At 48.7% G+C, this 24,682-nt stretch overlaps 1 protein-coding gene across 1 annotated transcript; it reads right to left on the bottom strand.

Annotated features, from left to right (window-relative positions):
• Positions 1–406: 406 nt before the first annotated feature.
• NLRP6 (NLR family pyrin domain containing 6) lies at positions 407–6,426 on the bottom strand. Its single transcript, XM_081278525.1, has 8 exons — positions 6,352–6,426; positions 5,455–5,735; positions 5,208–5,246; positions 3,321–5,031; positions 2,488–2,580; positions 1,634–1,804; positions 1,394–1,561; positions 407–978 (listed from the first exon to the last, which is right to left on the bottom strand). Exons 1-8 carry the CDS (start codon positions 6,378–6,380, stop codon positions 840–842), a joined length of 2,631 nt encoding a protein of 876 aa, XP_081134651.1. The 5' UTR covers positions 6,381–6,426; the 3' UTR covers positions 407–839.
• Between the last annotated feature and the right edge of the window lie 18,256 nt (positions 6,427–24,682).

Raw genomic sequence — 24,682 nt, forward strand, 5'->3', positions numbered from 1 at the left:
TGGAGGGAATTTCCCCTGGGAAGTGAAGGGGCTGATTCCAGGGTGCCCTCCATTTGGATGGAGTCTCAAGAGCTGGCAGAGCCCAGCTGTGCTGAGCAGAAAAGACTCAAAGTTTCTTGGGACATCCACTATTGGCACTGGCTGGCAAGGTCAGGTCTTGCCTCCAAGCTTTCTGCAGTCAGGCTGCTCACTGAGCCTCTTTCCTCTGAGGCCTACACCCTGTCCTCCCAGGCAGGCGAGCTGGAGGAAAGACCCTACTGGGGCCCTGGTGAAAAGTAACAGAAACCAGTGAAAGTGAATCTGAAAGAGTTTATTACCAGTGATGATGCTGTTGCGGCTCCCACCTGAGGCAGACATTGGCTATCTCCACCCGCCCTGGTCTCCCCTTCCATAGATCTCAGGCAGCTAGTGGACGCCTCTGGGCTCAGGCTACACTACCTCAAGGATGGCCTCAGTCTTCCCAAATTCCCAGAGAGGGCCCCACCACCTTCTGCCTACAGGTCCAGAGTTGTGGGGGCTGAGACTCCACTTCAGGTGGAGGCCAGGTCAGAGAAAGGGTCACTCTATCAACCACTGGGTGCTCAATTAACAGGGGCTTCATCGGTATTATTGTTTCAGGGGCTTTTGCAGTGGCAGTGGCTGTAGGGTGAGGTATAGATCCCAGGCCTGACCAGGAGCAGACCCCTGTGTCTGGGCCTCCCGCTTGCCTGTCCCGGGCCTCTCTGCTCAGAAAAGTTGCCCAGAGTCTGAAGGCAGCATCCTCCTGCCTTGGGGACTAGGACTACCTCTCCACAGGGCTCTGACCACAGTGCATTCTACCCCGCTCTGGCTTCAGGGCCTCAGAGGACACTGTTGAATCCCCTGGGAGGCTCCGGGTGGCTGTCCAGCTCTGAGTGTATGATGACCAGATCTGGCTTTGCTGTCTTCACGGCCTGCAGCTCCTGCTTGGCCAGCTCACTCAGCTCCACAGAGGCCAGACTGCAGCCACATGCAGAGGACAGAGGGTATGGGTCAGCTGAGGGAGAGAACTCCAGGGCTGGGGGGACAAGACTGGGGCACAGTAGGAGTGGGTGATGAAGGGGCTGCTGGTCTAGGCTGTGCCAAAAGCCCAAGTTTCCGAGGCTGTCTCTCAGGGCCTTGGTCCTTCAGGGGAGTAAAAGGGTGTTGGGATCACTGACCACAGGATGGGCATATTTGGTCAGTATAGTGATCAGGGCCAGGGTTGGGGCCAGGGCTTCAGGGGTGGGTTCTAGGCTGGGCTTCCAGATCTGTGTCTGAGCCTGGTCACTTGGGAGGTATCTGGAGAGACTCCTCTTGAGGGTCAGGGAGTCCCAGCATCCACCCTCCCTGGGGTGACCGGCTGTGTCCCCACACTTTGTCCACCTGAATCTACCTGAGGGTCTGTAGGCTGCATGATGGGTGCTGCAGGACTGCACACATGTAGGTCACTGTGGGGTCAGACAGCTGGCAGCCGCTGAGGTCCAGGGTGGTCAGGGCAGGGCTCTGCCGGAGCATGCCTACCAGGTACTGGAGTGCTCCCGGGAGGCCAGACAGCTGCACCCTGAGAGGAGGCTGGCTCAGGAGCTGCTGGGGGAGGATCCCATCCCTCTGTCTCTCCCAGGCCAAGCCTCACCTGAGTGTCTGCACCCGGCACTGGGGCCAAGCCAGGCCTTCACTCAGCATACGCAGGCCTGCCTCACTGACCCGGTTGTGGAGGAGGCCGAGGTCCGTCAGGGCGGGTGCGACCTTTAGGGCCTCAGAGAGGTCTCGGCAGATGACGTCGGGGAGTTTGCAGTAGGACAGCCTGTGGTCAAGAAGCTCGTGGGTCTGTGGGCAAGCCCCCGGCCACCTTTCTACATCAACTGCACAAACCAAGGTGGGCCAGACCCCACCAGCTGGGCCAAATGTGGGCATCCTTCTGGTTCCTTATCTGTATTTCCAGATTGCTGTACCTGCCCCCCCCCCCCCTCACTGGACTACTTGGCCGTGTTGCCACTGATTCATGGGCATCTGGTCATTTCACCATCTGGTCAGTGGGCATTCCTGTTGGACAGGAATTGAACAGCTATCTCATTCTCAGTACTGTTCATGCCTCACGAAGTCTCACATCAACCCTCCAAGGTAGAGGACGCTGGTTGCATTTCACAGAGAGGAAGCATAAGCCCAGACAGACTGGCTTGTCCAAGGGTACACCGAGGCCAGGATTCACAGGCAGACTGACCTCAGAGGGGGCACCTGATGCCTTCCTCTAGAGGGTTGGCCCAGGAGTCTCCAATGGCACCTAGCAGCCTCCTTGGAAAAAAAAGAATACCTGGCCACCCTCCCACTCCCAGGTGCTGAGCCCCCTCTTTCCACCAGCACCACACCTTTCCCACTAGCACCTCACTCTCTGATGGGGTGGGTCCCTGTCAGCTTTCTCCCTCCCCTATGCTCCTGTCTCTGGAGGGCATCCTGCCCCCTGGGAGGGGCTGGGGCATGGTTACTCACGTCAGGCTGCTTAGGCCGCACTGTTGGTCAGTCATGGCCTCACAAAGTGGACGCAGTGGTGAACCCAGGAGTTGTTTTGTGGAGGCTCGAGAACTGCAAGAAGAGAGGAAGTTGAGGCTGCTGCACCGCTTCAGCGCCTCCTAGACAGGGCCCTTTCTTCTCTGTTGTCCTCAGGCCTTGGTGCTTCCTCTGCCATCAGCTCAGGTTGAGCTAGGACCCCTCTACCCTTTAATTCACTGATCCTAGAGTGAAACCCAGGAGGGGTTCTGCAGGTCCCTAGGGCCAGCCCTGCCCATGTCCTGACATTCATCCTCTGAAAGATGCTGAACACCCAGGACAGGTGCTGAGTGGAGCTAAGTTCAAAGTAACTCTTGCACAAGCTTTGTCACAGAGGAGCTGGAAGTCTGGTGTAAGAAGCAGGCATGGGGAATGTCACGGTATAAAGTGGTCATCAGGGCACTTCTGGGGCCAGTGGAGTCCCAGGCCAGCTGAAGCAGCCAGGGCAGGCTTTCAGGATAGGCAGCAAGCAAAGTGTTGAGGGGAGGGACAGCAGGTGCACGGCTCAGGGTGCCGAGGGCATGGTGGACTCTAGAGCTCTAGCTAGAGCTGTGTGGTGGTGTGCTGGAACATGGTGAGGACACCTAGTGAAGAAGAGGGGCACAAGGGGGTGAACAAAAGCAGCCCTGAGGTCCTCCCTGCGTCTGGGGGAACAGGCCTCAGGTTTGGACATGCTTCCTCAGTCTAGATGGGCATAGGTGCACAGGCATTCACTGCATACAAGCTCCATGCATACCAGGGCCTGCCATAGGAACAGCCCTAGCCTGGAGACTTACCCCTGCAGCCGCTTCACCAGGCTCTTCTTCTTTTTCTTCTCTTGTGCAGCCGCCAGTCCAATGTTAACCAGCCGCAGTGCCTGTCCAGCCGGGCAGCATCGCACACAGTAGCTCAGAACCTCCAGATCCATGCGACTCAGTCGCACTCGCTCCAGTGCCAGCTCTGGGAGGCTGCTCAGGGCCTGCCGCACAAAAGCATCCTCCTGTGTCTCATACAGGCAGTACAACAGCTCTAGGGGGATGTTGGGCTCTTCTATCTCCTCCTCTAGTTCCTCTGTGTCCTCCATCCCCTCTGATGCAGTCCTGGGGCAGCCCTGTCCCTGCACCCACCGCAGGGCATCCTCCTTCACACGCTCTGGAACCACACAACCAAAGTGATGCTCGATGTCTCGGATCCGCTCTGTGCTCAACAGCCCGAAGAGGAAGCGGGTGGTGAGTGCCAGGTGTCCACTTAGCTCCGTGTCTGTGCGCAGGAGTGATCCCACGCTACCCGTCGGTGCCCCAGAAGCCCCCTCCTCCTCAAGCATGTAGGACAGTGCTGCGAAGAACTCCTGGAAACTCTGGTCAATGAATCGGAAGATGACCTCTGTCTTCAGCACGCCTGGCATCTCCTTCTTGCAGAGAAATAGTGTCTGCACTTTGGAGCCGCGAAGCTCCAGTTTCTCCAGGTCTTTTTCGGTGAACTGCGCCTTACGCCGGAGGACGCCCTCACGGGCCAGAAGGCACAGCTTGCGCAGCTCTCTCTGCACCCAGGAACCGTCGGCACCAGTGGAGCTCAGCACGCTGGCGATGAAGAGAAGGTACACTGAAGTGGTGGTCTTGGAGGTGCGCGACAGGTCCTGGCCCAAATCCAACTGCTGGCGCAGCACGGTGCACACGATCCAACACACGAAGGGCACGAAACACAAGCCGTACAGCGTCTCATTCTCTTTCACGAAGCGATAGGCACGCTCTGCCTTCCACTCATCCCGGAAGAACTTGTAGAAGTACTTCTTCTTGTCCTTATCGGAGAAACCTCGCACCTCTGCGCACTGTGGTGAACACAGGCGGCCCTGCAGCCTCCCAGGGGCGGCCGTGCGCGTGGTCACCAGCAGGCGGGCGGAGGGCAGCAGCGCTTTGCTCAGCAGCCCGCCCAGCACCCGTGTACCGCTAGTGGCCTCAAAGGGGTCTGTGCAGGGCGCGGCCTCGGCGGTCCCGTTTGCCGGCAGCTCGTCTGCGCCATCTAGTATGAAGAGCAGCCGCTGAGGCTGCGCTAGCATCTGTCGCACGGGTGCGCCCCGATCCGGGCACTGGTCCAGGATCAGGTCAGCCAAGCTGCGTGTGCCCGACAGCTCCAGCAGCTCGTGGCATGGCATGAAGAAGGCGAAATCCACTTGGCCTTGGTACAACTTGCCCGCCGCCCAGTCATACAGGATTTTCTTGGCCGCCATGGTCTTGCCAATGCCCGCTGGGCCCTGCAGTACGACGGTCAGCGGCCGCTGGCCTTCCTGGTCCCGCTGGAACAGTCGGTTGAACGTGTGTGTGTCCGAGCGCCGTGCGCGCTCCGGCTCTGGCTCCTCCGCAAGCCCCAGCGGTGCCTCCTCCAGGGCGGCGGTCTCGGGCGCGATGAGTAGCTTCGTGAAGCGCTTGTTGATTTTCACCGAGCGGGCGTTCCTCTCCTTCACTTTGGCGTGTTGCCTCAGCACGTGCTCGCGGTATTTCTTCTTGTACTCTGGGGAAGCGACAGGGAGCGGGGCGAGAATGGGCTGGCTTTCCAGCACCCTGGGGCCGGTGCCCTCCCTGCCAGTCAGGCCTCGGTTTCCTCTAGCGCGTCATGGCGCCTTCCTAGGGCCAGCAGTGGCAGCGGGACTTAGTGCCCTGAGCCTGTGCCTCCCACAAAAGACCTACCGGCCACGGAGAGCAGCGCCGAGGAGCTGGGGCCGAGCCCTGAAAGGGAAACCTGAAGTGAGACTGCGCCGTGTGTGGGACACAATAGGGGGTCGAGGTCTCCCTCTAGAGCATCCAGGATCTAAGTCATAGGATTTGCAAATTTGTGGGTAAAGCGCCAGGGTTTTGTAGGGGAAGCTGGAAGGAAGGCAGCGGGCGGCAAAGACCCTGAACCAGGGACCCTGGGGAACCCGCAACCAGAGCTCACGCTGCTGCCGCTGCGCCTTGAGCCGGGCCGCCACGTCGCGCACGTCGGCTCTCTTCAGGGTCTTGCGGGCCACATCCAGCGCTGGCTCTGGCCCATAAAAATGGGTCAGCTGCTCCGCTAGGTCCATAGCGTCCGCACGCTCCAGTCTCCCCCAAGGGATGCTGCGCCCGTCCATCGGTGCATCCCGCAGCTTGTGGCGGAAGCGCTTCAGCTGCTCCTGGCTCAGGTCCTCCAGCGCGGCCAGGAGCAGCTCGCGGGCTGCCGCAGCGCGGGGCTCCAAGCTGGAGGCGAGCAGGATTTATGTATGCTGCCAGGTGACCTCTGCCACGCACACAGGGAGTTCTGGGTGTCCACAGTGGGCAGGGGCCCTATCCAGGGGATCTGGGCTAACGCATTGTGGAGATCCACAGGGGCAGAGGGAGAGCCTCAGACCACCTCTGCCGCCAAGCAAGGCCTGTGCTCCAACCTCCTCACTGGTGACAGGACTCACACACCAGCCTTCCTGCTCCATACCCCTCCCCCTACTTCTTGCTTTCTCCCTTCCACACACCCTGCCAGGGCAGGTGAAAGGCCAAATGAGGTGTGTACCTGGGCTGTCCTCTGTCCTTTCTCTCCCTCTCTGCAGAGCCAGGGAAGGACTGGCCTCAGCAGCAGCTGTCACCTGTTCTCAGATTGTGTCCCTGCATTTCTACTTGGCTCACTGCACTCTCTCTGGGCTCTTACAGCAGGGCTAGCCTGATTCCTGGGTGGGGAGCAGACCCTGTAGCCCTCTGTGGCAATGTAGTCTCTAGAACTCTGAGCCTGGCATGGCGGAGAAAGGGCTGGGACCAGGGAGTCAGCAGAGTGAGGCCCTAGAGGGACCTCTCTCTGGAGACCCTTCTGGGATCCAACACTCACCTGGAGCAGGAGGTCCCTGCCTCATCCATGGCGGCTTGTCTCTGGATCTAGCACTCAGAGGCGGAGTCAAGGACCAGAGAGATGACCCCTACCCAGGGAGAGCTCAAGCCAAGTCCTGGGGGTGGGAAGCTGTTCTGCGCTGTCCATTCCCCAGGTCTGGGCATCTCCGGTGCTCAGTAGGCACTGAGGTGTCCATCTGATCTGCAGCAAAGCTCCTACATGTAGGCTCTGTGGCACAGGCTGTACTGTCACCCTTTAAGTGCTGTTCTTGGTGACCTTTGATTCCCACTGCTCTTCTGTTCTTTTAACATTCCTTGCATGGGGTGTGGCATCCAGCCACAGCAGGGAGCAGCTGATTACAGAAGCAGACCATCTGCATGGAGGAGGTGGCTAGCTCAGAACCAGTCCTCCAGCTCAGGCTGGAGATGGTGAATTCTGCAGGCGGGGTGAAGAGGGGCATCCAGGCAGAGGGAACATGACAGTGAGGGAGGGCTGTGCTGGGGGACCTTGGGAAGGGCCTCTTCTCTCCTGGGCATGAGGAAGCGTGCCACGGGGTGGACTCTGCAGCTTCCCACTGTCCTGAGTGGGCTGAGGAGAGGTTTGGACATGAGTGGTCCTTGTGACCCCTGGGACCACCAGCGACCCCACTGCCTGCGTGGAATGGGTGTGTGGGGGTGTAAGAAGTGAGTGCATGTTTGTGTTAATGTGTCTGTGGTGGGTTACACAATGCTCCTCAAACAATCCCTGGGACATATAAGTGTCCCCTTATATCGTAAAGGGACCTTGTAGATGGGACTAAATTCAGGATCCTGAGAGGGGAGTAGATCTTGGGTTATCCAAATGGGCTTCAAATGTCATCTCAGTGTCATAAGATGTATGCAGAGGGTATCATCTCAGTGTCATAGGATTTGGCACAGAGGTGCTTTGGGACATAGAACAGGAGCTAGCTCTGAAGATGGAGGAAGGGGCCAGGAACCAAGGATTCCAGGAGCACCACTCTGGAAGCTGGAGAGGTCCATGGGTCTCCTCTCTGGAGCCTCAGATGGAGCACTGTAGCGCCAACACCTGGCTCTCAGCCCAGTGAAACTGATTTTGGATTTTGACCTGTAGAACAAAGAGAAGTGCGTGTCATTTTGAGCACTAAGTTTCATGGTTCGTTACCGCAGCTGCAGGAAGTGAATTCAGACTCTGCATGGCCCTGTGTGAGGAGAGCCTTCTGCTGTGGCCACGCACCTGGCCACAGGTCGTGCTCAACCTTGCTTCCCCTCTGGAGCCCTGCTAGCTACCCTCGGGGAAAGAGTGCCAGAGCCTGGGAGTGTACAGTTTGCCCCAGCACTGCCCGAGGCCCCACCCCACCTGCCCCTGGGACTTCTTCCCTAAGGCCCTGCCCGTTTTTTCAATCCCAGGGGCTTCCCTGTGTCTGGGAGGGTCCCTGGTGGTAGAATACTCACAGGATGCCCACAGGTTCAGAGGACGTGGCCTGGAGGGACAGAGAGGGAGCTGACAGCACACGTTCTGGGGTGGGTTGTGCTTTGTGAAGGGCTTTCATGACCACGAACCCATCACTTGTCACAGGGCCCTGAGTACCCATGGGCTGGTGTGTTCAGGTACCTGGCAGGCAAGCCCTCACTTCAGGAGCCAGCTGGGCAGCAGGCAACAAGGAAGAAGAAGGTCTCCTTTGTGCCAGGGTTTGGTATAAGCCCTCGCAGACATGGTGTGAGATGCCAGGCTTGCCTTAGGATCTGTGACCTGGCCTTGGCAGAGGGAATGACCTCCATGAGTACTTGGGCTCAGGGAGGTGCTGTCCATTTGGGATTCCAGCCACCTTGGTAGGCTGAGCCCTGACTAGCTCCTCTGACAGCCTGGGATTTTGCAGAGGGAACATCACAAGACAAAGCAACAGCCTCATGGCCTGACTGGGGAGAGTCTGGGGCTCCACACAGCATGGCAGGCAGCACAGGGCCCCTAGGGAGTGGCCTACTCCTGGATACCCCTGTGCCCTTGCTGGCCCCTCGTGGAGCTGACTCTGAGTCCAGGACCCTCACACTCCTCCAGAGGCCGACTCGGCCCACATGAGCACGGCTGTGCAGCTCTTCATGCACATTCAGTTCTCTGTGTCAGTTCTGGAAAGTCAGTTATCCTTAATGGCTTCTTTCCCTTCATTGTCTAAGACAAAGTGCAGAACCAAACCTGGGATCTGGTCCTGGATGTACGCCCAACAGCAGCAACCTTGGGTGGTTGAAGTTGTAAAAAAGGCCTGACTCCCTGAGGGAAAGACACAGTCTTTACACTAGACACCCTGAACAGGCTTGTGTCTATTAAAGAAACTGGATCCAGGACTAAAGACCTTCCAGATCTCAAAGCATTAGGCTCAGGTGGTTGTGGTGGTGAATTTTTCTAAACAGTTAAAGAGATAACATTGTCCATAATAACTTTGAAGTAGGAGCAGGGGAGACACTTCCTAATTTATTCCATGAAGCCAGCAATGACCAAACACCAAAATCAGACAGAGCTATCATAAATCCATTCAGACCAGTATCTCTCAAATACAGATGCAAAAACCCTCAACAAAACATGGGCAAGTCAGATCCAGCCTGTGTGAAATGCATCCCACATCAGAACCAGGGGAAATTTGCTCCAGGCATCTGGAGACATCAAAAAATCAATTAATAGAGTCCATCACACCAGAAGGCTGAGGTCCAGGAGACAAGGTCACACCAGGAGAGGCAGGAAAAGCTTCCACAAAACCCTACAGCCATTTGTGATTTCAGAAAATGCCTGGTGAGATGGATCAGAGTGGAACTTCCTTAGGAACACCTCCAGCTGAGATTGGATGCAGGAGGGGTGAGAAGACTGGGAACAGGACAGGGATGCCCTCCACCCTACTGCATTGTGCAGGAAGTTGCAGCCTATGCAGGAGGACCAGACAGGAAATAAAACGGACACTGGGAAGGAAGAAATAAACTGCTTCAGTTTGCATATGACACGATTTTCTCTATGGAAAATTTCAAAGAACAAAAAGCAGGACATAGATTAATGTGCAAGCCACTTGCTCTCCTAGGCACTAGTAACCCCTGGATCTGAACTTTCAAACATGACATCATATATGTTAGCACCCAAAAGAGAAATACATAGGTATAAGTCTAACAAAATAGGTACAAGATCTGTATGAGATAAGCTAAAACCTGACAGAGAAATCTAAGGTCCAAATAAAGAGACACTGTGTAGTGGGTAGGAAGACTCAACATTATTACGATGTCAGTTCTTCCCAAATTGATCTATGGATTCTTTAATGAAATCAAAATAAAAACACCAACAGTTATTTGTGGGTATAAAACCACTGATTCTAAAGTCTATGGAAATCTGAAATCTCAGAACAACATGACACTGAAGGGGAATAGATGCTGCCTGGTATTCTTTGTACCTAGGGCAAAGGGCCTGCAGCATGCGGTGTGGCTGGGAAGAGTCTGGACAGAAGACCAGGGGACAGAATAGAGAGCCCAGGAACAGGCACACTTGAGAGGAGCAGAGCGACTCCATGGGAAAGGACTTCCCAGCAAACACTGCTGGACATGGACCTCACACGCACACAGACAGATCAATGTTGGTCAAAGAACTGATTTTAAATGCAAAGGGGTAAAACTGTTAGAAGGAAATGTTAGAAAATCAAGAAGACCTTAGGTAGGGCAATGACTTTTTCATGCAGCACAAAATCATGGTGCATGAAAGAAAAAGTATGTTTAATGCTTGTTAAGATTCAAGGCTTGTGCTCTGCAGAGACACTGTCAAGAGAATACAAAAGTGAGTTGAACACTGGGAGGGAACCTCTGCAAAACACCCCCCTGATGGAAAGACTGTTGTCCGAAATAGAAATATGCAGGACTCAACAGTATGATAGTGAATGACTCAGTCAAGACCTGGGTCACAGACCTGAACAGACACCTTTCCAAAGAGGAAATGTAGAATTTATCTATTAGTTCTAGAAGTTTTCTGGTGGAATTTTTTAGGTCTTCTAGATATAGAATCATGTCTTCAGCAAATGGTGATAGTTTGAATTCTTTTTTACCTATTTGTATTTCTTTAATTTCTTTCTTCTAATTGTTCTAGCTAGAGTTTCAAGGATGAAGTTGAATAGAAGTGTTGAAAGAGGACATTCTTGCCTTGTTCCAGTTTTTAGAGGGAATGTTCTCATTTTTTTCTCCATTTAGAATGATGCTGGGCTTGGGTTTAGCATATACAGCTTTTACAATGTTGAGGTATGTTCCTACTTTCTGCAGCTTTTCTAGTGTGATGAACATGAACTGGTGCTGCTGTATTTTGTTAAATGCTTTTTCTGCATCTATTGAGATGATCATGTGATTCTTATCTTTAAGTCTATTAATATGATGAATTATGTTTATTAATTTCCATATGTTGAACACACCCTGCATCCCTACTTGATTGTGGTACACTATCTTTTTAATGTGTTTTTGTATGTGATTTGCCAGAATATTATTGAGGATTTTTGATCTATGTTCATCAGGGATATTGATCTGAAGTTTTCTTTCCTTGATGTGTCTTTGTCTGGTTTTGGAATCAGGGTGATATTAGCCTCATAGAATGAGTTTGGAAGGGTTCCCTCCTTTTCAATTTCATGAAATACTTTTTTTTTATTTTTAATTTTTTTCCTTTTTTATTGGTTGTTCAAAACATTACAAAGCTCTTGACATATCATATTTCATACATTTGATTCAAGTGGGTTATGAACTCCCATTTTTACCCCGTATACAGATTGCAGAATTGCATCGGTTACACATCCACCTTTTTACTGTTGTATTCTGCTATCTTTCCTATACTCTACTATCCCCCCTCCCCTCCCCTCCCATCTTCTCTCTCTACCCCATCTACTGTAATCATGACATACTTTGAGGAGTATTTTTTTAATACTTCTTTGAAGGTCTTGTAGAACTTGGCTGAGAATCCATCCAAATCCCGGGCTTTTCTTGGTTGGTAGGCTCTCAATGGCATTTTCTATTTCATTACTTGCAATTGATTTGTTTAAGTCATGTATGACTTCCTCATTCAGTTTGTGTAGGTCATATATCTCTAGAAATTTGTTGATGTCTTCAAGATTTTCTATTTTATTAGAGTATAAGTTTTCAAAATAGCTTCTAAATATCTTCTGTATTTCAGATATATCCATTGTGATATTTCATTCTTCATCTTGTATTTTAGTAATTTGAGTTTTCTCTCTTTCTCTTCATTAGCATGGCCAGAGTTTATCTATTTTATTTATTTTTTTTAAAAACAAATTTTTGTTTTTTTCAGTAGTTTCTTTTGTTTCAATTTCATTAATTTCAGCTCTGATTTTAATTATTTCCTGTCTTCTGCTTTTGGTGTCGATTTCTTCTTCTTTTTCTAGGGCTTTGAGTGTAGTGTTAGGTCATTTACTTGATGACTTTTTATTCTTTTAATGAATATGCTGAGTGCAATAGACTTTCCTATTTGTACTGCCTTCATAGTGTCCCAGAGATTTTGATATGTTATGTCAGTGTTCTCATTTATGTCTAAGAATTTTTAATTCCATCTACTATTCATTCATCATTAAATTGTGTATTATTTAGTCTCCATTTGATACTGTAGCTTCCATTTTTAATTTTATCATTGATTTCTAATTTTATTCCATTGAGGTCTGATAGAAATGCAAGGTATTATCTAAAAATTTCTCTGTGGCATAAGATATGGTCTGTTTTAGAGAAGGAGCCATGTGCTGCTGAAAAGAAAGTATATTTGTTCAGTCTGGGAAAGGAGAGGGAGAGGAAGCTGGAGTGTAGGCCTGATAGAAAAGGCAGGCACAGCCCCTTGCTCTCTGCTTTTCTGGTCTCTGTCCTGCTTGAACGTGGACACAGGCCTGGGGTTCAGGAACAATGCCAAGAGGCTGGGAATTGTGGCCAGGGCAGGAGAGGAGCCTTTCTCAGTCCTGATTATCTGAGAACTACTGGGCTGGTCTGTCGCCTGGGCTAGGACAGTCCCAACAACTACCACCAATGGTCTCGGAGGCTATCTGCAAAAGGCCTAGTCTGAAACCCTCCCCATTAAGCCTGTCTGCTGCCACAGCCCCTCTAAAACCTGCTGACCCTCACTGAGTGCCCTGGATCCATCATCCTTAGGGAGTTCCTCTCCCGTCCCCTGTGTGTCCAGAAGGAAGTGCCTCCACATTGAAGCCAGCCACTCATGCTCGGCTGGATGGGCACCTGCTCTCCCAAACTCTGGGTGAGTGCTACAGAGAGAAAAGTCCAGACTGGTCTTGACAGTCAGACACCTAGAGCTGGGGGTCAGCTCAGCAGTGGAACCTTGCCTAGTGTGGTCCTGGGAATGGAGGTGGTGCCTAGTGTGGTCCTGGGAATGGAGGTGGTGAGGCTACAGAGCAGGGGACCCTGTCCCATGCCCCTGTGCCCTGAGCATGGTTGAGATGGGACATCTTATGTCATATGCATTATATCACAACTGAGAAACAGAAAGGGTCAGGCCTCGGGGGGAGAGTGGGCTACTCCACAAGGCACAGTACCGAGTCTGATTCCCAGCAGGGGAATGAGTTAGACAAAGGAAGCAATGCGTCCCTGGTCTGATTAATCATCAGCCCTAGTTCCTCCCCAAAGCCTCTGCCCACGTCTCCAGGAAGGCCTTGGCCGGACCTTGCAGACAGCAGTCACCTGGCTCTCCTAGGAGATCAGGACCCATAAAGTGTTATCAGGATCACGATGCCACTAACCCTCGCTACCCTCAGAGAGCAAGGGCCTGCCCCACGCCCATCTTGCTCTCAGAGCAGGTGGCTGGAACCCTGAAACCTGCTCAAGGGTGAATCAGTCATTCACCACCCCTAGCCCTTGGCCTCCTGCCCTGGGCCCTATGTGGCCTCCTGGGTGGGGCTCAGTGGAGGGTTATGAGGAGGGATTTCCTGAGAGGGTCTGGCCTGAAGCCTCAGGGGATGGATCCCCTTGAAGAAGCCCAGATTGGCCCCCTTCACAGCCCAGGACAAAGTAGGAGTAAAGAGCCAGGTGGCACCTGAGGCAGAGTGGCCTTTGGGGCACCTGGAGCCCTCCCTGGGGTGAGGGCACCCAAGAAGCCCTGTTGTCCTGCAGGTGGGAGCTCTGCCTGCTGCTGAGACCGTGGGGAGAGTGCTAGATGTGAGAGGCTGCGACATTCATGCCGTGCTCAGGGCCCTGCCTGGGCCTGGCTCCAGCCTTCTTTGCCCACAAAAGCCTGAGGCCAGGCCCTTGCTGCTCCCTCCTCAGACCCAGCAGTGGAGAGCAGCTGCCCTTCCCTGTGGGCACTCCACACTCAGGGCACCCACCTGTAGGTCCTCCAGCTCTGGGCAGGCATGGGTGGCCAGTCCCCAGCTGCAGTGCCCCCCTCCTCTGTTCACACTTGACCTCTTCAGAGGTCTCTGGCACCTGCCCATGACCTGTGACCCTCCTCTTAGCAGCTGCTGAACGGGTGCTGGGGTCTGGGTCCGGGCTCTGCCACTCACTGACCACTTTGACCAGGACATGCTTATGGCCTCCCTGAGCCTGAGTCTCTTCATCTGTGTGTGGATAGTTCATGTTTTTTCCAGTGGCTGTGAGTTTGAAGGATGTAATACTGGGATACTTAAGGCTGTGCCTGAATGAACTTGGACCCCTACTGCACACCACATAAATTAACTTGAGTATAAAGTCCTTGGTTAGCATCTGGATGGCCATCTTAAGTGGCAGCCACCAATTTAAGGGAAAAGTTTCACTTTCCTGTCCAGGGCATTTCTGAGAGAGGCTCACCACTCCCTCATACCATCCCTTAATGGCCTGCTTTAGGACCTGCTCTGCTGATTCCTGAGTCTCCCCCACAAAAGTCCCAGAACTCAGCCTGTTTTTCCTCTCTCTCCTAGAGAGAGATGGCCTATCAGATGGCCTATCAGAGCTCTGACAAATAAACTCTCATGTGTATCTCTGCCTTTCATTTCTCACTTGTCAGTCACACGTTCCTCGCTTTCCCTTCACCAAGACCTTCATTCAATAGCCAGAATTATAAAGCTCTTAGTAAAATACATAAGCAAAGATCTTCAGAACCCTGGATTTTGCAGTGAATTCTTAAATATGATATTCATAGTGACATAACAGGTGTTCATTTGATGCTCTGACTATATCCCTTGTGGCTTTGAAACTTACATGTTTTTTTCTTTTTCCAACCTTCTTCTCCCTGGCCTTCTCCTCCCTGATCTCTTCCATGAATTTCTCCTTCCTGTTCTCTCCTCCCTAATCTCATTTTCTATGAATCACCACTTTAAAAGCCCCCACCCCTTCCTGCTGATTGGCAGAATCACAGCCTTTGGGACAGGAGTCCCCTTTGTTTCTCCTTTGCTAGCAAAGCACAAGTCTTCTTTTTCCTTTTTCTCAAAAACATGGATTGGTATTGGGGACAAGGACTGTCATGTTCTTTGACACTCAGGGTCACTCCAGGGGAACTGGGCTGCACGAAACAATCACACCAGAGACAGAGACACCTTTTTCTTTGGGTCCTGTGGTGGCTTCTCTGACCTGAGGGGTCTGTGGAAAGAGGGAAAGAAGAGAGCATGTGCTGAACCCTTTTACTGGGGAGAAGCCCTTCAAATGAGACAAGGGGTCAGGTTTCGGGAGGAGGGTTGAGTCTAGCTCCATGATGTCTGCTGTCAGCAGGTTGACTGACATCTAGGAAGGCCATGTCCAAAGACAGAGCAAGAGAAGGGGACACACAAAGGGAGTTTCCTTGGAACATTCTACCCCAAACAGGGCAAAGGGGTGAATTACAAAAGAAGAGGTGAGTGTAGCTCACCCCAGGGGTGTGCCTACTCAGAAGACTGGCCTTGCTCTCTGAGTTGGGGAAAAGACTGAGTCACAATTCATGGCACTACCTGACAGACTACAGTGACCTTTCATGTTGACATGGTGCATCAGGACTGAAAGGCATGGTAACTCAATGTGGCTCCCCACACAGGACCAAGATTTTGGGAACAAATTTGGTGACCCAGATGAAACCTGACAGCAGCATCTTCTTCAACTTTCTGGGGCAGGCCTGGCTTTCCAAGGAACCCCACTTTCATGCTGAGGATTCATGTTTCTGGCAAACTTTTCTAGAGCCAACTGCAGGAGTGTTAGGAGATGAGTGTTTGTGTCTTGGGTCCAACCAGAGGAGCTGTTTCTGTGAGTAAAGGGAGGGACCAAGGGACTGTCCCAGCAGATGCTGAAGCCCCTTTGCTTCAGGGAACTCCTGTCTTCTCTCCTGGAACTGCACATGTTGTTCCATCAATCGCTCTACTTTGAGAAAAAGAGAATCAAACTCAGGAAAGTCACAACTTTAGCCATTTGGTAAGCTCTCCTGGTGCGCACACTAGATTCTACACATCTGGTTCCCCTTTGTGGGAACATCTAGTCCCTTTTAGTGGGGACATCTATGGTGCTATTGGTGTATGAGTCATGGTTAAGCAGAAGTGGGGAACTTGGGATTTCCCCCATCTGTTCTGTTCTGTTTTAAAGGTCTTATTGGCCATGGTTTGGGAGTTCTCTCTGGTTGTCTGTTCTGTTTGTATATGGACAGTTCTGCATTGATTCTATGGGTAGGTAGTTTTTTAGGAAGATCTTGGCTGGTCAATTTAAGGGTTCCCATCTGTTTACCATGATTTTGGGGCTCGTCTCTTGTTTCTGTGTTTCTTTTTTGTACAATTTTGCAATTGGAGTTGGCTTGGCAGAGGTAAAGTGAGTTGAAGAAAGGGCCACCTATAGGTATAAGCCTGTCTAAGATAATGTTTTACCATAATGTTCTGGCTTTTAAATAGCTTTCTAGATTATGGTACCATGTTGCAGTTGTAGTTGGTCTGTTAAAGGTAAAGTAAGTGGAAGAAATTAGTATAATCAGGACTGTCTGTTTTGAAGGTTCCTCTCAGCCTTGGTTTCAGTGATCCTCTCTTGTCTGTTTTTTTTTAATGTTACTAGCCCTTTAAGATGGCCGTGCTGCTTTGATCTTACTGAGCAAAGAGATCCTGGCTGCAGGAGCCATCTATAGGGATAAGCCTGTCTAAGAGAAAGGGTTTTCTATAAGACAATATGGTCTTTAAATGTTTTTTTTTTCTGGATTATTATACAATTTTGAAGTTGAAGTTGGTCTGTCAGGGTTAAAGTATGTGAAAGAGATTCTGTATGTATAGGCATTTATGCAGTTTCATGATAAGGGGTCTGAACTGTCAGAAAATAAGTTGAAGGTGCCAAAAGGCACTGTCTCTGGTGTACAAAGATAGCAGAACAGCAGAAGAAAGGGTTAAAAAGATTTAAATCTTTCAAATCCAGTGCTGGCACTCCCAGAAGTTTCTCTGCCTGGCTCTAGAGAGACACAGATCATCTCACTGTGGCCAAGGACACCAGCCCTAAGCTGGAAAAAAAAACCTAGAAAAGCTGCCTGGGTTGTAGAAAAATGGCCAAAGAGAATCTGGCCTCTCCCCTTCTTCCAGCCCCTTTTGACCCCGGGGAGGGTGGAGGCTTTCGGCTACAAATGATATGGCAAATATGTTCCAGCAGGTCAGTGTATGACCTGGGGACAAGAATCTCTCCTTTTAAGATCTGACAGGACATCCCATTTGGTCAGGGAATATTCTTGCTATAATAGTATCCCATCAAACTAAATATCTGGGGAGACTGGCAGAATAAATAACTGCACCCAGAAAATAAAAGACAGAAACTAAGGCCAAGCTTAGTGTTCTGTAGGCAGCTTCTTCAAAGGGACCTTTAAGGAAGTCTAAAGAAGAGCATGGAAAGAGACTCCTCCATTGCATATCAATATACCTAGCATAAGAAAAAGGCTCCAAAGGAGTCCCTGGGTACAGTAGACAGGGGAGAACTCACCTGAAGTTGATGGCATTGTAATAATGATAATAGAGACAGCTCAGGCTCAAAAATATACTGTGCTCCAACCTCTTAAATGCAACCTGGGAGATAAAAGATTAAGGTACAGTTTTTGTATACGTTGGATTGTCCAACCCTCTCCAGGGATAAAATTTATTGTGTGAATTAAATGCACAGATAACATTCACAGGGTCTGTTTCAAAATATGAATTTAAGAAAGGGTCCAAAACTAGAAAAGATAAAGGAAAGTTACAGGTATAGAAATATATTTTAGTACAGAATATTAGAAGGTAAAAGAAATGTTTCTGGATGAGAAGATATTTTGTCTAGTAAAGTAATATTCTTGGGCTAAATTCCAGGATGAAAAAGGACAAAACTAAGAATGTAAAGTTGTGAATGTCTAAGTAAGTCACAGAAGGTTTGTGGAAGATAAATCTTTAAAAGTTTGTGTTTAATTAAGTTGGCTATAATTAGCACAGTCAGTTAAAGTTATTTAAACTTTAATGTACTGATGTAAAACAAAGTCTGAAATGTTGATCTGCTCTTATCTATCTATGGATAATTATCTTGTATTTGTTAGGTTTTATTACTTGGGGAAGTTAAGTCTTAAAGGAATTAGGGTTTGTACCTGTTCTAAAGTCTTAAATGATGACTTTGTAACTGGTTAAACAAACAACTGTTATTTACATAACAATATTGTTGACAGCCAAAATACATGTGACTAGGCAAGTGTATGCATCTGAGAACTATATCTGTTTAAACCTTGTCTAAGTGTTATGTAAAAGTTATGAAATGAAAGTTTTTCTAAGTTTACTGGCAGAATAACCAGTAAGTGCTCTTTTATACATTGTGTCTGACATACAATGGCCACAATGTCATATGAAGACCTGTCTTATAACTGTTTGCTTTGACTAAGTCAATTTCTGATGATTAGCAATGTTTGTTAAAAGTTATAAGAGATTTAAAGCTATCCTTTGATTTTTTTTATCCTTTGATTTTTGTTAATCCATGCAGACCTATGATTATTGTTACCATACATTCTGGATTCTAAATTGTAATTTAAAAGCTAAACTTAAATGTAGAGCTTCAGAGAGCACCATGTTGGTGTTCTCCAGACTAAAATTAGGTGTAGCAAAAGTCTCAGGTTTGTATGAAAATAACAAATTTGGTTGGTATTTATTTGTGTATTTGATGTTTTATAGCTGGATAAAATAATGTGCTGTCAATATGTTATATATACAATTTTGTGTTACTCTTCACACTGGAATTGGAATTTAAATGTATTTTTGGAAGGTATTAAGGAGAGCCTGATACATTTAAAAGTGACATTGTAAAAATATAGAAGCATTCTGATGCTTTTTCCACCAAAAGCAAGTTAAAAATACTCTTAGCCTTTCTTTGATTCATGTTTCAGTTGTAATATTGTATTGTGTTATTTGTGAAGAGTCCTGTCTTACCTGAGATAAGACTCTGCCTCCTACCTTATTTCATGTTACAATGGCTCCAAAATAGAGTGGACTTCAGCTCCTTTAAAGTTGTGTTCAGAAGATTGATTTTCGTTGTAAAGATTACTGTGATCTCAAACAGGGTGTGTATGTATATATATATATATATATATATATATATATATATATATATATATATATATAAAATTAAGTAAAGTTTCAAGATTATAAAAGTCATTTTTCTTAGTTCATAGCTAATACACAAACTAATATGTTTTCGCTCTGTTAATTTCATTTTTAAATTTTTCTTGTAAACTTTATAACTGTTGCCTGCTAGTGTTTTGCAGAGGTACTGCTTCTAAAAAACAATAGCAACAACAAAAACAAACCAAACATGCCACAGTCTGGCTGGGCACAATTCAGGAGCCACTTGTCAAAAGAAACGAACTTTATTTTTAGAACCACACACGCCAAACAAAACAGCTCCTCAGGAAAAACCTTCAGAGCCCAACTGCCACCACCGGCTTCCCACAAGCCTCTCCACCTCCCCCCTCCTCCTGCTCTTGAGGCCGATTGGCTGGGTAGCATGGGCAGAGCCAAAAAAGTCCCCCAATGAGTAGCTCCGTCGTCTGAAAGGGCAGGGAAACAGCCCAATGAGCATCACCGCAGAGGAGTCAATCAGTTGGCAGCTAGAAGTTGCTGGGGCCACTGTGAGCCAATCATCAGCTGGCAGCTGGAAGTTTGCTGGCAGCTGGAAGTTTGCTGGGGCCCCTTCGGCTGTGGTTCTCAACACAAACAACTCTGTGTTATTTTTAGATAATAAGCCATCAACTACAGGTCAGAGAGTATATAATGCTGACTTCCACTATTATTACTAACCCCCAATTAAAAGAAAGGGATAACTATAAAATTATAGATATTGATAAGTTATAACCTGTTACTCCCTCTTTAAGACTGGTGAAACTGCCTGTTGGGTGTTTAAAACCAAGAACTTGGAGACCAAAGTCAAAGAAGTAAAAGGGCCAAGAAAAAAGCAACCAAAATTTTGGCTCTTGCCCTATAAGATCAGCTGGGACTTGGGGAATGGCAGGACTCCTCTCAGGGCCCTGAAACTCTGGGGAGTCACCTCATCTGCTGATCGGGGAGATCAAGAGGACCCTAGGGAACAGGAAGCCAGCCAGTGCACATTCTTCATTGGTGATAGAAATGTCCTGATGTTCCCAGGGGAAGCCATGTAATGGTCAGGCAGGCCATAACCCATTCTGACAAGTGGAACCACTGATAGAGGAATGGTAAAAGAGCCAAGAAGCTTCACATATGTTCCCAAGAGTGATCTCTGAGGAATCTCAGCTGACTCTTAAGAGTAGATAGGAACAAGGTTGGTTTTGAACAACCTTGGTCTTAAACCGCTGGCAGGAGAGTATAGCCTAGAATCACAGTACTACATGGACATTTAAAAGGAAAAGCAATGTTTTTTTTTTTTTTTAATGTAACTTAAGATGTACACTTGTGTCAGCCCTACCAAAAGTAAAGCTGAAGGTTAAAAAGGAAGGATTTGTGTGAGAGTGACTAATAATAATGATCACAAGAGTTGCAAATTTTTCCTGAGTTAATTTGAATCTGATTTCATAGACCTACAAATTTTCTAACCTTTTACATTAATGAACTTGATCTGTTTGTTACTGATAAGATTGTGTTACTGTCCTCATGGTTTTCAGAGAGGCTGAAATACTAATTGTTTTTGTGCTAACTGTTTACAAAAAAGTAATGCTTTGCTGTGTTTCTTCTCTTAGCATGATCCTTGCACTATATATGCCTTGTCTAGTCACTTGCCATCTGCCACTGTGGACCTCTGGACTGCTCTGATGCTGAATGCCCTTAACTGTCCACACTCCACCAAATAGAGAACAAGGACTTTGGGTCACTTCTCCCAACTGTGCCCCCTTTCAGTAGGAAGCAGTTTGAAGATGTCATTGTCCATTTTTCTATACAAATGGAAGCTAGAAGTTGACAATGGGGAAATGTAACAGGGGTTCACTTGATGCTATATCCCTTGTGGTTCTGAAACAAACATGTTTTCTTTTTCCCAAACTTCTTCTCCCTGAACTTCTCTTCTGTTGAGAGCCACAGCCGAAGGGGCCCCAGCAAACTTCCAGCTGCCAGTTGATGATTGGCTCACAGCGGCCCCAGCAAACTTCTAGCTGCCAACTGATTGGCTCCTCTGCGGTGATGCTCATTGGGCTGTTTCCCTGCCCTTTCAGACGAGGAGCTGCTCATTGGGGGACTTTTTTTGGCTCTGCCCACGCGACTCAGCCAATCAGCCTCAAGAGCAGGATGAGTGGGGGAGGTTGAGAGGCTTGTGGGAAGCTGGTGGTGGCAGTTGGGCTCTGAGGGTTTTTCCTGAGGAGCTGTGTGGTGTGGCGTGTGTGGTTCTAAAAATAAAGTTCGTTTCTTTTGACAAGTGGCTCCTGAATTGTGCCCAGCCAGACTGCGGCACTCTTCCCCATGGCATTTTCCTAACCTTTTCCCTGATCTTCTCTGATCTTCTTTTCCCTAATCTCATTTTCTCTGAATCACCTCTTTAAAATGCCACCCCCTTCCTGCTGATTGGCAGAATCACAATCTTTAGGACACGAGTTCTCTGTATTTCCCTTTTGCTAGCAAAGCAATAAACCCCTTTCCCCTTTTTCTCAAAAACTATGTCCTCATTATTGGATTGGCATTGGGGACAAGTTAGGTCAATTTGAGGTGGCTAAGGGAACAAAGCACCAGGCAATCTGGGCATGTGAGAGAACAACCAATCAGGCACTGACAGACAAGCAGTGATGGTGCCTCATAACCACCTGTCAATGAGCAGGGTCTCCTGACAAATCCTGGAAGGACACAGGTCTCAGCAAGATCCCCCAACCAGTCCCAGAAGGACAAGATACTCTAAAAACCTCCCTTTCCTGTCCCAAGCCCTCCCTTCCTGCCCTAAGCCCAATAAAATTCCAATTAGGCTGAGCCTGGGACCAATTCCAGGGTCTCACCTGGGAGTGAATCTCAATAAAGCCTTGTTCAACTGCCTCCTTTTCATCACCAGCACCCGACCTTACAACAAGGACCAAGTTTTTGGTAACAAACCCACTAATAGCTGAGGTAAGGAAGCATAACAAGCAAGATTTGTTTAAGTAAGCAATAGAAGGTGGACTCCCCAAAGTCCATGGAAAGGGCACGACTGGCCTTTTTACAGCCCTCAGTGCTTTCCTTGTTCATCAATCACTATCTTTACTCCTTCTTCACACCTGGTAGAAAAACTACCAAAACTTACTGTTTTTACTTCTGGATAAAATAATCTTCAGCAGTTATCTTTCTAAGTTTGATAAAAATGTAATGGATTCACTGAATGCTTTGACTGTATCCCTTGTCATTTTAAAACTTACATGTTTTTTTCCCCAACCTTCTCCTCCCTGATCTTCTTTTATCTGATCTTCTTTACTCTGATATTCTTCCTGATCCCTTCTCCATAATCTTATTTCTCTGAATCACTTATACAACCCTGCTCCTTGCTCCCCTTGATGGGCAGAATCACAGACTCAGACAGGAGTTCCCTGTGTTTCTCTTTTGCTACAAAAGCAATAAAATTCCTTACTTTTTCTTAAAACTTTGTCTTCATTTTTGGATTGGTGTCAAGGATAAGGACTGAGCTTTCAGTTATAAGCTGAATTCAAACATTTGTCAGTTTCCCATTCTCCACCATTTCTTCTCCTCCCTCTCAGGATGCACACCTGCTTTTTTTTAAACTTCAAAAGCAGATGTTGGCTCATTTCTTCTCAGTGCCTCCAGACTCATGTCATTCCTGCTCACAGCCCATTTTCTCATTACTGACCCTCATCATTCTTACCTATGCTGATTGTCTGACCTTTCCTCATATCAACAGTATGAACAACAAAAGCAAAAAGATCCGTTGCACTCCAAGAGTCAAGACCCTTTGTGTATCAAGGACACTGTCAAGAATTTTGAAAGGCAACCACAGACTGGGAGAAAACATTCACAGTTTACATATCAGATGAGTGATGAATATCTAACCTATGTGAAGAACTGCTCAAGCTAAAACAAAAAACACAAACCACCCAGTTTAAAAACAGGCAAAGGATTTGAAGACACTTCAGTAAAGAAAATTTATGAACCATCCAAGAGTACATGAGAAGCATGGCTGTTCTTAGTCAGGAGGGAATGCAGATGAAGACATCATCCCCACAAGGATGGCTAGAGACTTGGCTACCTGTGGCTGGGCATGTGGGAGGCCCAGGAAGGAGGATCACACATTTAAGGCCATCCTGGGAAACCTAGCAAGATGCTGTTTCAAGGTGAAAAATAAAAAGGGCTGGGATGTGGTGCTGCAGGAGGTGCTTGCCTAGCATGTGTGAGGCCCTGGGTTCCATCCCAGAACCACAATAAGTAGAAAAATAAGTAAATAGTAAACCAACAGCAAAAACAGAAAAAGCAATGATGACAAATGCTCCCATTCTGCTGGTGAGAACATGGAATAATGCAGCCTCTGTAGAAAGCAGAACTGGAACTAGGGGCCAGGCAGGCCCTGTGCATCCTCAGTGCTGCTCACAGCAGGGGAGCTGGGATGCGCAGGGTCACATGCCCACCCACAAATCAACCAGTGTGGGCTCCATGCATATGGAACATGTTCAGCCACAAAAGGAAGATAGTTCTGGTACATGCCACAGTCCAGAGGGAGCTTGAAGACCGCATGCCAACTGAATTGAGCCTCACAGCAGAGCACGCAGAGCCGGGGAGGCAGAAGGTAGATGTGACACATCAGTGAACCACACATGGAATGCACAGTGTCTAAAACAAAGCAGAACAGAGAGGGAGCAGATGGGGATGGCAGTCACTCAGGACAGGCTTTCTGGGGATGTAACTGGAAGCTTGGTCCTCATCCTTGATACCAATCCAATAATGAAGACAAGGTCTTGAGAAAAGGGAAAAATGGTTATTGCTTTGCTAGCAAAGGAGAAACATAGGGGAATCATGTCCCAAAGGCTGTGATTCTACCCATCAGGAAGAACAGGGGTTTTTTAGAGAAGTGATTTGGAGAAAATAAGATTAGAAAGGAAAGAACAGGGAGGAGAAGGTCAGGGAAAAAGAAGATCAGAGAGAAGGTTGGGAAAAAGAAGAAAACATAAGTTTCAAAGCCACAAGTGATATAGTCAAAGCATCAAGTGAACCCCTGTTAGAGGGAGAGCCTAGCAAGGGGCCTGCCTCTTGATGGGCCAGGGTGGTTGCAGGTGCAGGAGCTGGAGAGAGAGCTGAGGACAGTCTTAGCCCCTGGGAGTCTGGAGTGGATCAGGAGGAGAGAGGTGTTCTGAGGGGAGACACAGCATGCATGTGGGTGGTGGGTCAGATGTGACAGGTAAGAGGGGAGAGGGTTGAGGCCAGGGGAGGGGAAGGTGGGGAGCAGGCTTTGCAGCAAACCTTTGCACCCAGCCTGAGCCTGCACAGCCTACTCACCAGTAAGATGGGGATGGGGAATATTGCCCCTTTTCCCTCAACCACTCCAGCCAGAAGGGGGACAGGTGAGAACTTCAGTGGGTCACATCTCTGATATCCTCATAGAATCTGAGGTGAGGGGATGTGGATGGACAAAGCCAGCTTGACCTTTCACTGCCATTCACAGGGGAGTGGCTTGCTATGCCAACCCCAGCAGCATCACCTGCACAAGGTGGAAACACCCTCCCTCAGGGGAAATTCCTCACCAGACCATTCATGACCAGTGCCCCGGGCAAGCCGAGTGAAGATGCTCCTGCCCTGCCCACACATCCTACCCCTGCAGACACCTCACCAGATTTCACTCTGTTGTGTCACTTGACTAAACCAATCAGTTTAAAATTTGGGGGCTAAATAAAGACACAGACACAGAAAGTACCCTTTCTTTGGGTTCAATGACCACTCTTCAGTGCAGCTCCCAAAGGGGGTGGGCAAGGTAGGCAAGAAAGAGAGTGAGGA

Source organism: Spermophilus citellus (genome assembly GCF_964194105.1).
Source record: "Spermophilus citellus genome assembly, chromosome: 2".
NCBI classification, from domain to species: domain Eukaryota; kingdom Metazoa; phylum Chordata; class Mammalia; order Rodentia; family Sciuridae; genus Spermophilus; species Spermophilus citellus.